A 15,939-nucleotide genomic window follows, 5' to 3' on the forward strand; every position below is an offset into this window, starting at 1 on the left:
GGTGTGTTTATTTACTGCATTCTTTGATACTGAGGTATTAGTACATTTAATATGTGAAATTAGTAGAAAAAGCAGATTTCAGTTTAAAATTCTCTGCTTTTACAAGTACTGCTGGAAATTATCTAAAGGCAAAAGCTTCACTCAACATTTGGAGTTTGCTTTTTTGGTCATTTGGCCTCTAGCCTTAACATTAGTAATATTAGTATATAGGAGCTAATATTAGTAACATAGGGGCTTTAGTGAACTTTTTTAAAAAAGCTTTCCTCTTCTACCCACACAATCTTATTTGAGTCCCTTAGTCAGTCAGCAAGCATGTTTGGAACAGTCCCCAGTGCTTTGCAAGGGTTCATATTGCAGAACAGTCACGTATGGGTATTTGTAGTTATAAATACTTGACCAGTCTCCAGGGGTGGGGTTTCCAACCCTTTAAACAACCTCGTTGCCTGTTATCAAGCTGACTTTTTGCTCTAAGTGTCAGAATTGATTGTGATTAGGACATCTTTTGCTGAGAAATAAATAAAATGGAACACAATGGATCTGCTTCAAATGCTGATAAAATCCATCAGAATCGCTTATCGGGTGTTACAGAAGATGAGGACCAAGACGCTGCTCTTACCATTGTGACTGTGCTGGACAAAGTGGCGTCCATTGTGGACAGTGTCCAGGCAAGCCAGAAGAGAATAGAAGAGAGACACAGGGAAATGGAAAATGCCATAAAATCTGTCCAGATTGACCTGTTGAAGCTTTCACAGTCACATAGTAATACAGGCCATATCATTAACAAGTTGTTTGAGAAAACCCGAAAAGTGAGTGCTCACATTAAAGACGTGAAGGCCCGCGTGGAGAAGCAGCAAACTCATGTTAAAAAAGTTGAAGTCAAGCAAGAGGAAATAATGAAGAAAAACAAATTCCGCGTGGTAATATTCCAGGTAAGTTTACACTTGTATTCAGCTTGGTTATAACAATCTCCTGTTTCTTTTAACTGCCAACAGGTCATATCAGAGGTCTCCAGAGTCACATCTTAACTATTGTATATATTAATGTGTTGGAATTCTGTATCAGCAGAGATTTCAGGATAAAACCACTTCCATGTTAACTAATGTACTATCATATCAGTATTTTGAGTTTCTCAACCGTTTCATGTAATATGAGCTGTGGCTCATAGCTTAGGCTATTTCTTGTGTTTGAAACTTAATATTGGTAAGACTCTTTCAGCATATCAGCCTTATTAGCATGATGCCCTCCCATAGACTTTTGAAAATGTTAGAACTGGGAGAGACCTAAGAAGCCTCTACTTTAAAACACCTCTTTGTTATTTAAAAGAAGAAACTGAGAACTAGTAGCTCCATAATATGGTTTTTTCCCTAATCAAGGAGATCCTAGAAAGTCCCAAACAGTTAAATATGAAGTTTTCAGAATATGACTTGTATATTGGAATTTTTACATCTAAGTCACAATAATAAGAAAAGCTACCTTTTCCTTGATCAGACAGTTGTTCTTATTTTTCTTGTTATTATAGTAATACAAATATAAGAGTCACATAAATAATTCCTTATATTTGATTATAAAGTCCTTAGCTGGTTTTTGTGTGGCATTATGTATTCAGTTAAGTTCCCATATTACTCTGCTCTTAACACTCATATTTTAGGAAATAGGAACATATCTATGGTAAATGTATAATATCTACAATATATTTTTAAAACAATAACAAATCAAAAGGAAAAGTTGAACACTCCTTGCAGTAGAAAAATGGGAAACTATCATTATAAGGTAGTTTACAAAAGACAAATAAGAACAGGATTCCACTTTCCCCTTTTTTAAATATTGGCATTTATTAAAACATATACCCAGAGTTTAAGGGTTGGAAAAAATAAGCACTTTCATATTCTGCTGTTAGAAGGATTAACGGTACAACATTTCTGGAAGACAATTTAGGTAGTATGTATTAAGAACTTAAAAAATTCACAAACTTTTTGGCCCCCAAATTTCATATCAAAGAATTTGTTCTCAGCATAGAATCAGGAATGTGTATAGGGATGTTCACTGGTGCATATATAAAGTGTTATCACAACTATATTTTTAAAATTGAAGCCTATGTGCATTGGAAAAAACCCTAGAAGAATAAAACAAGTGAAATAGGAACACAGTTGGATTATGTGGGAGATATTTGAAAAATACTAGGGATGTGGCCCATAATTCCCCACAGCATTCTTTACACATTAGGCAATTTTCCATAGCCCTCTGTTGACTGATAAAGTTACACTGTGATGGTAGAGTGGTATTTTGGATCTGTTTTTAAGAGCTGGTAGGTTATTTAGGAAAAAGGGAGGAGAGAGAAGAGTTGCTTATTTCAAAGAAATAGGATGGATTATGCTATTCAAAGTCCTTTACTATTTCCCTTTCTTTTCAGGTACCTGGAAACCCTTCCCTAGGCTTAAAAATTAGAAAAAAATGAGTCACCTTATTTGCAGAGGCCAGTTCTACTGTTAGTGTATGTAGTGGGGATCTAGACTTGGCCCTGGAGAATGTAGAATCCATTCTTTGATTCACCTTCTAAGGGCATTAGCAGTAGTGGGTATATCTCACCATCCACTTGCATGGGGCATGTGCAGGAAACATACTTGGCATCCAACACTTCTAAGAACCTTTGTGCAAAGCAGTGGACTGTGCCAATTAATATTTACAAAGGTTAGAACAAAGAAGCTTCTGAATAGTTCCCATTGACATAATTTTTTTTTTAATTAAGATATTTGCATATTTTCCTATTTAGTCCCTGTAACTTACTGCTAAATAACTTACTGCTTCCTTTCTTTGAGCCCCTGTAATTATTTAAAGCAACCAAGAAGCGATAGTTCAGGTCAGATCTCTTCTTGTAAGAAATAATGTCATGAAGATTCTGTGAAATTAAGTTGTTTAGAGTAAGCAGCAGTTTGTCAAAAAGCAATTGCTATCTTTTTTTTTTTTTTTTTTTTTTGAGACAGAGTCTCACTTTGTTGTCCAGGCTAGAGTGAGTGCCGTGGCGTCAGCCTAGCTCACAGCAACCTCAAACTCCTGGGCTCGAGTGATCCTTCTGCCTCAGCCTCCCGAGTAGCTGGGACTACAGGCATGCGCCACTATGCCCGGCTAATTTTTTTTTATATATATATCAGTTGGCCAATTAATTTCTTTCTGTTTATAGTAGAGACGGGATCTCGCTCTTGCTCAGGCTGGTTTTGAACTCCTGACCTTGAGCAATCCGCCCGCCTCGGCCTCCCAAGAGCTAGGATTACAGGCGTGAGCCACAGCGCCCGGCCTTAAAAAAAAAAGCAATTGCTATCTTTTATAATGGGAGAGCTTGTAGAGAAAGATAAATGGACATAGAAGTCTGATTCAAAGATCCATTAGATGTTAGAATGCTATATACAATATCCACATGATTATTCTTAGCAATTACAATTAGTTATAATTAGTTCTCATAGATAAGTGGTTATATTGAGATTGCCCCTTCTACTAAAATTAACAATTGCTACTGAGCAATTCAGCCACAGTAAAAATGATCTATTTCTTATACAAGTATGGTTTCTCTTTGAACATACTTTCACCTTGATGATCCCTCTCATCATGCAAGCCAGGAATCTTACCATATCTTCTAGTAATTTTGGTTAATAACACATGCTTGTGGTTATGAAATAAAATATTTGGCCATTCCCTAAATGGTAAGTCCCAGATTTTTATATATTTAAAATTCCCCTAGCCATGTTACTTTGGCATTCAATCAAGTCAACAATATTTATTCTGTTAAAAAAAGGTGTTTTTTAACCTAGACTTTCACATTAAAAGATATAATTGGAAGTCAACTATAATTCAACCTTATAATCTTCAATTATTATTTCAGTCTATTCACTATTAACTCATGATGTCTCTGACTCATCAGACTTGCAACAAATAGAGCCACATAACAAGTACTTTTTTGGACTCTACCTCTGTTTTGTTTTGTTTTAAAGCCTGATTTTGTATTATTTGCTATATAGTTAGAGAAGGATATGTGATTTCCTGAGTCATGCTATATCATTTCTTCACAGCAAGATTGTGAGAGTTTTTTCCCCCTACCAAGCAGTAATTACTCTTTGGCTCTTTCCTTTTCTAATTATACATTCTCAGGCCATACCAACCCACACTATGTTGCTGAAGCTACTCCCTGCAGCAGGTGTCAGGAAAGGAGAGGAATAATTTCGCTGCTTCTGACTGATTCATCAGAGAGTTATGAGACGCCCACCCTTGCCTTATTTAGCTCCTAGACGCTCTAATCCTGTAGCCAAAGAATTTGATTTTAAATAGGTATCCAAAGAAATACTGTGCCAGGGATACCTTCTTGACTATCTGGCTGATTTTGAAATATGTATGAATATGTTTCTTATATATTTATTACATTTTTTGATTGAATAGATTTAATCTGGATCTCATATGAAAGACACGATTTCTTTTAGAAATTTTAACTTAGTTCAGTTAAAAATCTCATGATCTTTCAAGTTTTACCTGTTTTAGAAATAATCCTAGAATAGTCAGTTGGGTTCCTGAGCTGCTTTGGGCTGGGCTGGCTCTCATGGTCTCTAGTGTCTGTCATATTCCCAAATCTAATTCTCATCCTTATTCTTTGATACAATTGACACAGTGGGTCCTCCTCCTCTTCCTGAAACTTCTTCCTCCTTGGTGTTTGGGGGTGCTGTTCTCTTTTGGATTTCATCCTGCCTCAGTACCTGATATTTCTCCTTTTTTGGTTTTTCTCATCTGTTCCTTATCTATAGGTCCAAAATCCATGATCTATATTCAAAATCCAACAATTTCTAAAAATAATTTTTTTCATAACTTATGTGACAGCAAGACCCTAGCTTAACCTGAACTCATTCAGTGGGAAAACCGGACATGAAGGAGCATGAGGCTATATATAGTCTTTATATCCCACCTTAGTGTGAATATTCATATTTTTTTGCCACAGAAATGTTTCTTCCCAAGATCTCACTGGGAATGTTATATAATAGTTTTCCAAAATCTAAAATATTCCGAATTCTGAAACACACCTTGGCCCCAAGTAGTTTGGAATAAAACAGAGTGTGGACCCATTCTCTCAGTCTCTTGGCAATCTCTTTCTTCCGGTCTCATGACTTTTGATTCCATCTTTACATCAGTGACTCCTCAGTTTTTATGTCTAGCCCAGCCCTCTCTTTCGAAGACTCATCTACTTAGCTGCCTACTCTGCACCTTTGCTCACCTGTCCAGTGGGCCTCTCAGAGACAGCGTGTTCAGATCCCACCTTTCCCCTGCAGTCTTCATCTCCTGCCATCTCCCCATCTCAGTTAATGGCAGATCTGTCCTTCCTTTGTCCAGGCCATGTACTAGAGAATCACCCTTGACATACTAACCCTCCACCCCCAAGTCTAGCAGCAAATCCTGTTGGCTCCTACCTTCATAGCAGATCCAGAATCAGAGCACTTCTCACCCCCACCTCTGCCAACACCCTTAGTCAGCTCTCACCTGCCTCATCTCAGTGCTGTCCACCTGCTCTCCCTGCTTCTTGTCTTGCTCTACAGCCTGTTTTTAACAGAGTGATCCTTTTTTTTTTTTTTTTTTGAGACAGAGTCTCACTTTGTTGCCCAGGCTAGGGTGAGTGCCATGGTGTCAGCCTAGCTCACAGCATCCTCAAACTCCTGGGCTCAAGCAATCCTCCTGCCTCAGCCTCCCAAGTAGCTGGGACTACAGGCATGTGCCACCATGCCCGGCTGATTTTTTCTATATATATTAGTTGGCCAATTAATTTCTTTCTATTTATAGTAGAGACAGAGTCTCGCTCTTGCTCAGGCTGGTTTCGAACTCCTGACCTCGAGCAATCCGCCCGCCTCGGCCTCTCAGAGTGCTAGGATTACAGGCGTGAGCCACCGCGCCCGGCCCTAACAGAGTGTTCCTTTATAGGTCAGATCATGGCACTGCTCCCCTCAAAAACTTTTAAGTTCTTAAGTTGAGTTCTTAACCTGAACTCATTCAGTGGGAAAACCTGACATGGAGGAGCATGAGGCTATATATAGTCTTTATATCCCACCTTAGTGTGAATATTCATATTTTTTTGCCACAGAAAAATGTTTCTTCCCAAGATCTCACTGAGAATGTGATTTAAGGCTTGCTATCATCTTCAGAATCAATAAGAGCTACTACTGTCTTACCATTAGATACAGAGCCCTGCCTCCTCTTGCCCCTTGGTCATTCTGCTCTGGCCGCATGGCCCTCTTCACTGTTTCTCTCTTCCTCTCAGATACATGCACAACCCTCAGGTCTCAGCCCAGGTGTCACCTTATTAGCAAGGCCTTTCTGACCTCTGTTGTCCAAACAGCACCCTCCCCTGTCACTGTATATCCCCCTTCCCTGCTTTATTTTTTACCTTAGCGCATGTCACCACCCAACATACTATGCGTTTTACTTGTTTGTCTCCTTCCAAGAATATAAACTCTTTTACTCTTTTATCTTCACAGAAGTTTCTCATTTCCTGGACAAGGACTGTTACATGGTGGCACTTAGTAACTATTTGTTGGATGGAGGTGTAAGCCTCTTATTTGATCCAGCAAGCATTTATTGAGTATACCTACTATGTACAAGGCCCTTTGATAGATGCTGGGCATAAAACATAAGACGGATTATCTTTGGTTTCAAGGAATCTGTCACCTAGTGAAGGCCTCGGGACATGTATATAAATAAGTAGAGTTCTAATTCAATTTGAACTGTGATAAATGTTATAAATAGAGGTATGTATATGTTCTTCTCATGTAAATTTGAGGTAGAATCAGCCACTTGGGGAAGTTGGGGGATTTGAATTGATTCTTAAAGAAAGATTTCATTCAGAAAGCTGAAAAAAGGCCAACGAGCATTTAAGGTACCAGAAACCACCAGGCGCGTGTACAGTGACATGTGTCTGTAGTCCCAGCTACTTGAGAGGCTGAGGTGGGAGGATCCCCTGAGCCCAGAAGTTCAAGTCCAGCCTGGGAAACATAGTGAGACCTTGTCTTTAAAAAAAGACATCAGAAACCATGTATACAAAGGCATATAGGGATGAAAACATTTTGTGCTTGAGGAATTGAAAGTGGTTGTGTGTTGTTGGGCTAGAGAAGTAGGAAGGTAGGTTTAGTTAAAACTGAAGAGCCTTCTAATCATACTGAAGAATTTGAACTCTGCCCTTCAAATATTGAGAAACCCCTCAAAATTTAAAGCAGAGACGAGATGTGATCAGAGCTATGCTTTAGAAATATTTCTCAGGAAATACTTGGGTGATGTTCTGGAGGTTAAGAGGGCAATGAGGAGGTTTGAGAAGACACAAGCAAGTTCAGGCCTGAGATGACAAGGGCCAGAATCAAGACACTGGTAGACTGAATGACGAAGGAGGAGGGATCAGATGAGTTATTGGGCAGTGTTGGGGCTTGGTGACCAGTTGGATTGGGGATGAGAGGGAGGGAAAATAAATATATGGGATGATGATTGGGGTTTTCTATCTTATGTGTTAGTGCTGACACATATAGGGAAAGAAGTTGAAGTGGAGTGGATGGTGGATGGGCCTTGGTTTTTGGCTTGTTAAGTTTGAGATGCCTGTGTCACACTAGGTGAAGTCTGCCCCTCGTTTAGACTTATTAGGAGAAGGGGAGAGGTGAAGATAAGATACCTGTGAGTTTGCCTCCAAGTGAATCTGAAGGCATAGGAGTGGATAAGTTTGCTCAGGGTGAGCTTGGGAGATGAGGAAGAGAAAAGGGTCAAAGATAGAGAGAAACCCTGAGAAATGCCAGCATTTAAGGAGCAGGCAGAAGATAAACAGCAGAGGGAGGAGATTCACAAACCAGGGCCAGGAGGTAAAAGAGCTGATCTGTAGTGCAAAGGAAGCACTAACATGCTTTGTTTTTCTCTCCTCCAGGAGAAGATCCGCTGTCCAACATCCCTGTCTGTTAAAGAGAGAAACCTAGCTGAGAACCAGGAGGAGGAGGAGGAAGAGGAGGATATCTTTGATCCCCCAGTAGATCTCTCTTCGGATGAAGAGTATTATATTGAAGAAAGCAGATCTGCCAGGCTTAGAAAGTCAGGCAAGGAGCGCATTGATAACATCAAAAAGGCATTTTCTAAAGAAAACATGCAGAAGACACGCCAGAATTTTGACAAGAAAGTGAACAGAATTAGAACTAGAATAGTGACCCCGGAGAGAAGAGAAAGGCTGAGGCAGTCAGGAGAGAGGCTGAAACAGTCAGGGGAAAGATTTAAGAAATCTATTTCTAATGCTGCTCCTTCAAAGGAAGCCTTTAAGATGCGTAGTCTCAGGAAAGCTAAGGATCGAACTGTGGCTGAAGGTCAGGAAGGTGACAGGGAGATGGGGGTTGACATTATTGCTGGAAGTGATTCTCTGGGCCCCATCAGTGAGCTCTACCCAGATGGGCTCAGCGAACCAGAACACGAGGCGGCCAGGGCGGCGTATCCTCCCCGAGAAGCTGGGGACATCCCCACTCCTGAGCCTTTGAAAGTTACTTTTAAACCTCAGGTGAAAGTAGAAGATGATGAATCTCTTTTGTTGGATTTAAAGCAGTCATCATAAAGAGGAATTAAGTATATCCTAAGTATAAATCTCCTTAATCATGCAGTTTTAGTTTGAATAGTGTAGTCATTTACATTTCTATGCCATATGGGAAAACAGAAATGGTATGGCTGTTTCATTTCTTATATTTAAAATCTTGAAGATAATATAAATATTATATACATTTTCCTGTAACTTCCTGGGGAATTCTTTTTTTCTCCTGGGCATATGTGATTCTAGCAGCTTTTTCTCTGACGTCACTCTTTCTCATGGCAGCTGTGGAATTTTAAGTTCCTTTCTCTTGCCCATCAGACATGTAGTTTCCTAGGTGAGGCCTGTTAGGTGGTTGATCATCCAGAAGAAATAAAGGGCAAATCTGTGGCCATGATTTGCAAGTGAACACTAAAAATATTGGTCTGGATCAATGTTGTGGCCAACCTCAAAGGGGAATTAACTAACATGTGGATTATATCATCCAGATGTTCAAATCAACAGATGTGTTAGTAAGCCAACAGTCACACCCGTTTTGGGATGCTTTTGCATAAAACAATTGAAGTTCTGGACTTGAGCATTTGGCTCTAGCAGCAGAGCTTTACTTATAGTGAAATGCTTGGCAGGTCACCTGCTTATTCTCATCAATAAAACGGAGAGAGCTATCCTGTCCTGCCCATCTCGGAGGACTGTTGTGAAGACCAGAGGAAATGTTTTACATTATGGGGGAACAAGAAGCACACCCAGAGAAAACAGGCCTCAGTAGTTCCTCAAAACTAGAATCAAAATATTCCACCTTCTGAAAAAGCCCTGAGCACTCATCAGTGTGGTCCTTGTTTGGACAGAAAGGAAAGTTTGTCTTCAAAGCATTTTCACAGAATCAGGAGTGAAAAACAAATGTTTGGGTGATGACTTTTTCATCAAAGACTAAAACCGAACCATAGGTTTTAGCTGGGTCTTAAAATGTTCCCTGGCAAACTCTTTTCTAATTTCCTTTTGATTTAGATCTATGGAGGACTGTAGCCACATTTGTTTGAGCAGCATGAGGCGAAAACTGCAGCTTTGATATCCTGTGGCCTTTCTAAAGTCAGCCCTGATGCACTGCATTTGGAAATGCCCTCAAATCTTTCTGTTTTCCAGAGTGAACCCTTTAGGGCCCGATGTCCAAAACAGTGTCTGTAGGAGTTCATCATAGCTGCTTTGGGAGGAAGCCAGGTTCCCACTTCTCTGTTAGCTTTAGATCTGTCCAGTCAGGAAGTAGATGTTGCTAAAAAAAGAGATAAATGGTCATACTGGTTTGCCACTTGTGGCATGCTTAAATCTTTTAGTTTTGTAATCGGAAAGAAATGATGGAATTGTTGAATTTGAAGAGTTTGGACAACAGTCAGATCCCACTTTTTTCTCACTTTCAGATCAGTTTTGGATAATCAGGTAGTAGTTAAATATAATAATAAGTATACATATAGACACATGGGTATAGCTTTAGTATATTTGACTCAGTTACTCAGATGTGGGTTTTCGGAGTTTAATTCAGCATCATTTCCTCTTCACCCTGTATGAACACATAAAATTGTAAATCATTTATCTTGTTATCTTATTATATTGAAAATTAAAGTATGTACAACATTGAATAATTTGTTTTAGAAAGAACTTGGATGCCAAACTCACATATTTTCTTAAAGGCCATAATAAATTTCAATTTAAAAAGACATTATTGCAAAGTTTGATGCCAATGTCCTAATTGTAAATATTTTTACTAATAATGAATGCAAACCATGAATAAATATAAAGAAGCTTTTTCTTTTTTCTAGCCCAATGTAGAATAAATATCAATTGGCCTGAAATAGTTTTCTGCAAATATTACTGTCAAAGAATTTTTGTAAAGTCAGTTTGCTTACTAACCCATCATATAATCAGACTTGACATTTTATGGAACATTTCCTATACAGATATATTTGAATTTTGATGAGGAAGGAGTTATAACTTAGTCAGCTCTTCAACCTGGTTGACTTTGTGCAACCCCGGAAACACTGAAACAATTTCATGTCCCTGGAAGTTCATTGTAACCTTGTACTCCTTTCTTGGTACTAGTGGGATTTTCCCTCCATGTTGCTTCTGTCTCTTGACATTTCTTCCCATATTTAGGTCATTCCTAAATTCCACATTCATAATTTCTTCTCCTTTCACCTTATTTTCTTATTGTAAACTTAATGAGTTGCAAACATATTGGGTTCACACATCCCATTTAATGTAAAGGGTATTCTAGTCAATGTTCCTTATTTTAAAAGTTTCAGACAACACAGAACAGATCATTTTACTTATCCGTTTTTTAGAAATTTTGCATATCAGATTTTAAATAATTTATTCAAATGAAACCATTATCAGGATTTGTCCCCTTTCTTCTGCTGAGGCAGGACAGTGGAACATCCATAGATACCAGGGCGTGGAGCCCACTCTCAGGCTCTTCTACAGAATAGATGTAGAGAAGTGCACGTCTGTCTTAGAAAAACAGGGTGGATGTGAAACAATGATAAAGAGCATGAAAATTCAGCTTGCTGACAGTATACTTGTGTGTGTGTGAACTCTCTTGAGTAAGCTTTCATAAATTAAAAATACAAACCAAAATAAAAATAGAAAGAAACCATTTCGAGTTCCTTCTTCACCTTTGATAACACATTAAGGGATTTGGTTTAGAACAAGGCTTGACATTGATGGTGATTCTATTGGCTAAAACGCATGGGTCATGTTTTGTAAAATATTCCACAGAACCGTCGTTAACTGTGCAGTTCTATTACATGAAATAAGGAGGCCTTATTTTCTTCTGTTTTCTATGGCTGCTTTTATTAAACCCTGCTAAGGAAATTACAGAGTATGATCTCCAAATAGGGGGAATGACCACGATGGTCTCATCCTCAATTCTGTTTGAATTTGGGGCATTCTAGTCACTGATCTGTCGTGAATGAAAATGAAAATGCCTTATGCTAGATTTTGTGTGTCATTCTTGTGACCACACCTGAGTTATGTCAGAATTTATGGTTGTCCTTCCCGGGTCAGACTCCATCAGCATATTTCATAAACAGTGGATAGGAGATTCAGGATAACTACTGCTTCACTGTAAGTCTCTCAGGATGTCCACGGATCCTGTGATGGTAAAATACAGTGGGAGAATGTTCTTGTGCTTTGAATTTATTCTGGGCATCTTCCTAAAATCAGCTGTGTTTGTCAAAGGGCCTTTCCCAGACTGCTCTGGCACTTGATGCCTTTGCATATGCTGTATGTCTGTTTGGAGTTCCACCTTTCCCTTTCATTCTGGGAGATGACTTTCAAGTTAAGTGATAATGGCAATTTCCTTGTGTTAGCTTTCCCTGGTCACCTTGTCACCTAGGAGGGGCATGATTCAGTACATACAACACCTTACCAAATTCTGTGAGGCACTGAGGATTCAAAGATGAATAGAAGTTCTCTCCCCTGAATCCCTTACCTCAGGTTCTCAGTGTTCTGGGAGACAGTCAAGCAAAAAAAATTCAGCAATGTGACTCATGCTGTATATAAGATGATGGGACTGTAGAGATGGAAGATGTTTATATAGCATTTTGATCATACATCTGTCCTAGCACTTGGCTCTGCTCTGTAGTTTGTGTAACTGTCTTCTAGACTGTGGTTCTCTAGGGTAGGAACTGTATTTTATGCATCTTTGGGTCACCAGCACTTGGAGAGCTTCCCAAGTTGTATCACAAATCCAGAGATGAAAGATGTGTTCTCTTGAACCTAAGGAACTTTTCCCCTGGTGGAGAAGATCAATGCATCACGCTCAGATTTAAGAAAGGATGATAGGGGAAGATAGAGGAACACTGTCAGGGAAAGCTAGAGGAAGTGTTGCTTAAATTAGCATTTGAAAGGCCAATAAAAAGTCAACTAAATAATATAGAAAGAATTCAAGGCAAGATGCAGCTGGAGAGGTTGTATGGAGTTGTTCTGAGTTTTATGTCAATGGCCAGAGAGTCATTGAGGGGTTTTAAGCTGAGGAGTGCCATGATTATTGTTTTAGAAAGGATGCCCTGTTAACAGACCAGAGGCATAGAGACCAGTCAGTAGGGCCCTTTTTTCCAGGTGAGAGGAGTACCTGAACTAACGCAGCAACTGAGCTGTGGAGGGTGTAAACTTGGACATGGGTTGTGATGAGGAACAAATGATTGCCAGGTTTCTGACTTCAGCAAGTGGCTGCACCAGTCATTGAGATAGGAAATACCAACACCTCCTTGCCTTCCCCAATTCTAAGACAGCACTCTGCTCTCTGTTCCTCTTAGTCTGTTCTGTTCTTCTTAGTCTGTCCTCTGACACCTTGCTTACTAGTCCCTTGGTTACCAGGCCCTGAGGAACAGAAGGGAACTATGCCTGTACTGCAGAAGCTCCCAGGCTAGAGGTCTACCTGTTCCAGCTGTTGAGGCTCTCACCTATGCTTGAAGGAAAGCCTGCTTTGAAGTGATCTTTTCCTGGCTCTAGCAAGCGCCTTGCCCTCTCCACCAGGATGCCAAAGTCTTTGGGAAGCAGAACTGCCCTGCAGGTGTAAGGCCACTGTGAGAGCTTGTCTCCCATCTATATCTTTGTCCAAGCCAGTTTTCTCCTTGTGTGGTCCAAAGAAAAACTACTCTTGATTCTTAGAATGGATTGTCATTTTCTAATATCATTTGTTGTTTGCTCTGAGGATTTCAGCCCATGCTGTGCTTTATTCCAGCTGACACCACAATAAAAGCTGTTGTCACCTGCTGCCTTGGCCAAGGCCAATTGCCCAGGTTCATATAGCTACTCAAACCAGCTGCCATGGTGGCCGCAATAGACTGAAATTTCATCATGGGTTCTTTGGTTTTAAATCTAATCCCTTAGTTTCTGTCACATTAGATCTGAGTCATGGTATTAAGAATGTATTAGGGATTCAAGATGGGCTTAATGCAACTCATTCTTCTTCCCCTCCAAAGTTCTGATGGAGAGTTCATATAAGGATTGCCAGAAAAATGGGGAACACAGTGTCATCTTTGTTACTGGCTGGGCAGATGTTTAAGAAATTCCCTGAACGTAGGGCATCTGGCAAATTCTGTTGGCAAATGTAGGTTACTCTTAAGATAAGAGATGAACACTCCTGTCTCCCTGCAGCCTTCATGCTCTGGTGTGCCAGTAAGATACACAAGGTTTGTGGAGCAGAAGCAGAGTCCATTTTATCAATAGCTAGCAGTGAAGCCCAGAGGCCTGCTCACATTCTCAGGGAGAGCAGTGGGAAAGGAGCGCGTCTCCTCTGTGGTAACCCCCGACTCAAGTGAGCAGGCATCAAGACGAGGCCAGGGCCCCTAGGTTGGAAAACCTACCACACCTGTACGTAGGGTCCTCTTTGAAGCTGCAGCCTGGTTTGGGCTTTTGAGGCCTGATGTGTAGAGTTAAACAGAGCCCCCTGAACTTAGCTGCTAAAGGTTGAGCATCCCCTAATCCGAAAATCCAAAATCCCAAGTGCTCCCAAATCTGAAACTTTGAGCATCAACATGACACTCAATGGAAATGCTTATGGGGCATTTGGATTTCAGATTTCCAGATTAGGGATGCTCAACTGGTATAATGCGAATATGTTAAAATCTAAAAAATCCCAAATCTGAAACACTTTTCCCAAACACTTGGTCCCAAGTATTTTAGATGAGGAGTGCTCAACCTGAACTACTTCTGAGGATTGTTTTGGACACACTAAATTGAAGGGTGCTTATCTTCAGTGGATACCAAGTGAGGACCAAGTAGAGGGTGGGCAAGTTGCATATTTCAGATCACAGCCCCGAGAAGAGGGCTAGATAAACATACTCATTAAAGTAGAGGCAAGTGAAATTGTGAGTTTGCATGATAAAACTCAGGCAGTTTGACTTTGAAGGGAAGGAGTGGACAGAGATCTTTTAGTTGCCTATCTTCTAAATTAAGCTACTCTTCTGAACAATTGTTTTTGGGCTCTCATTTCAAAAATTATATTCTCCTGATCAGTCTGTGACTGCTATACTACCTTTGAAAGGGCAAAAATCCTCTATCCTCAAACACCCGGTTTCCACCTTCCTGATCTATTTCACTTTAAGATAAAAGGAACATTACATATTTTTCTGAGCTGAAATCTAGAACTACAAAGAACACCCAAGTCTGAAAAGTTTGGCTCCATTCTCACCGTGAGTCTATTAAGGTATCACTCCTGGCTGAAGTTTGTCCACAGCCTAATATGGTAAAGCTAGGTTATCCTAAAAGTCTCATGGGCCAATATTCCTAACTTACCAGGGTCTAATTCTCAACAAACTGTAGTTATATAAATATGTTGTTTTAGGGTAATATAAACTATTGAAATGAGTGTATTACTTTATCCTTCAAGTGGCCACATTTGGACTGTTTCCATAAGAAGAAATAAACAGAATTATGCATGGGATGTTTTTGGTTCTAGTTCAAAGCAACAGAGAAGATTTCAGAGGGAAACATTCATATACTGTCAACTGTCAAGAAATAGGATTAAATATTCTTTAACAGGAGAGAAAATAATAATCCATAGGTTGTAGATTCATGAGGAAGATGTACCAAAATATCCTCTGCTTGAAACTCATGCATCTTTCTCACATAAAAAGAAATCACTGGCATTTCAGGCAAACCTTTGTTGGAGAGTAAAATCAGTTAAGATTTACCAGTTATTCTCCCATATTAAAAAAAAAAAATCATCTTCCAGTGATAATCTGATTAAGCATCTCCTCTCCCTCTTTTTGTTCTTTTCAGGGTGACAGCTGTGGAGGTAAAGGGGCTGGGAAAAGGCTAAAATTGGTTAGGATCCAAAGGAGCCTGTGCTTTACTCCTGCAGTTTGCTGGAAACCAAGCCATATGCATATGGTAGTTTATTTTTCCTGAACACCTCTCAGAATTTTGTATGGAAAGGACTGTGATTATTACATTTATCCCCTTACTCAAAGGGGATAAATCCTTATGGGTGGGGGTAGTGTAAACGGGTGCTATTCTAGAAAGGGTGTTTGGGAACGCCTCTCTGATAAGGTGCCATGATGTCCTGAATCTAACAACAGTGTCAAGCATGCAGGTATTTCTGGGAAGAGTTTCAGGTGTGTTCAGGAGACAGTGTGGCTGAAGTGGGGGAGGGTGGAAGAATGGGAGGAGTGGGAGGAGTGAGGTGTCATAGGCTATTGTAAGAATTTTGGTTTTTATTCTGAGAAGGAGACCCATTGGAACATGTTGACATGATCTAGTTTATTGTATAGATTTATACTTGTTGAAAAACCAAACCACTTTTCATACACAAAACTAACTACAGTTCCTGTCTTAGTTTATGCTGCAAAGGAAATCACCCAAGCTTTGTATTTTTTTAT

General features: G+C 39.7%; 1 protein-coding gene across 1 annotated transcript; it reads left to right on the forward strand.

Annotated features, from left to right (window-relative positions):
- The first annotated feature begins 68 nt into the window (after positions 1-68).
- CAVIN4 (caveolae associated protein 4) lies at positions 69-14,933 on the forward strand. The gene is made up of 2 exons (XM_012768977.3): positions 69-929; positions 7,925-14,933. Exons 1-2 carry the CDS (start codon positions 522-524, stop codon positions 8,591-8,593), a joined length of 1,077 nt encoding a protein of 358 aa, XP_012624431.2. The 5' UTR covers positions 69-521; the 3' UTR covers positions 8,594-14,933.
- The last annotated feature ends 1,006 nt before the right edge of the window (positions 14,934-15,939 follow it).

This window comes from Microcebus murinus, chromosome 12 (genome assembly GCF_040939455.1).
Source record: "Microcebus murinus isolate Inina chromosome 12, M.murinus_Inina_mat1.0, whole genome shotgun sequence".
Lineage (NCBI taxonomy): Eukaryota > Metazoa > Chordata > Mammalia > Primates > Cheirogaleidae > Microcebus > Microcebus murinus.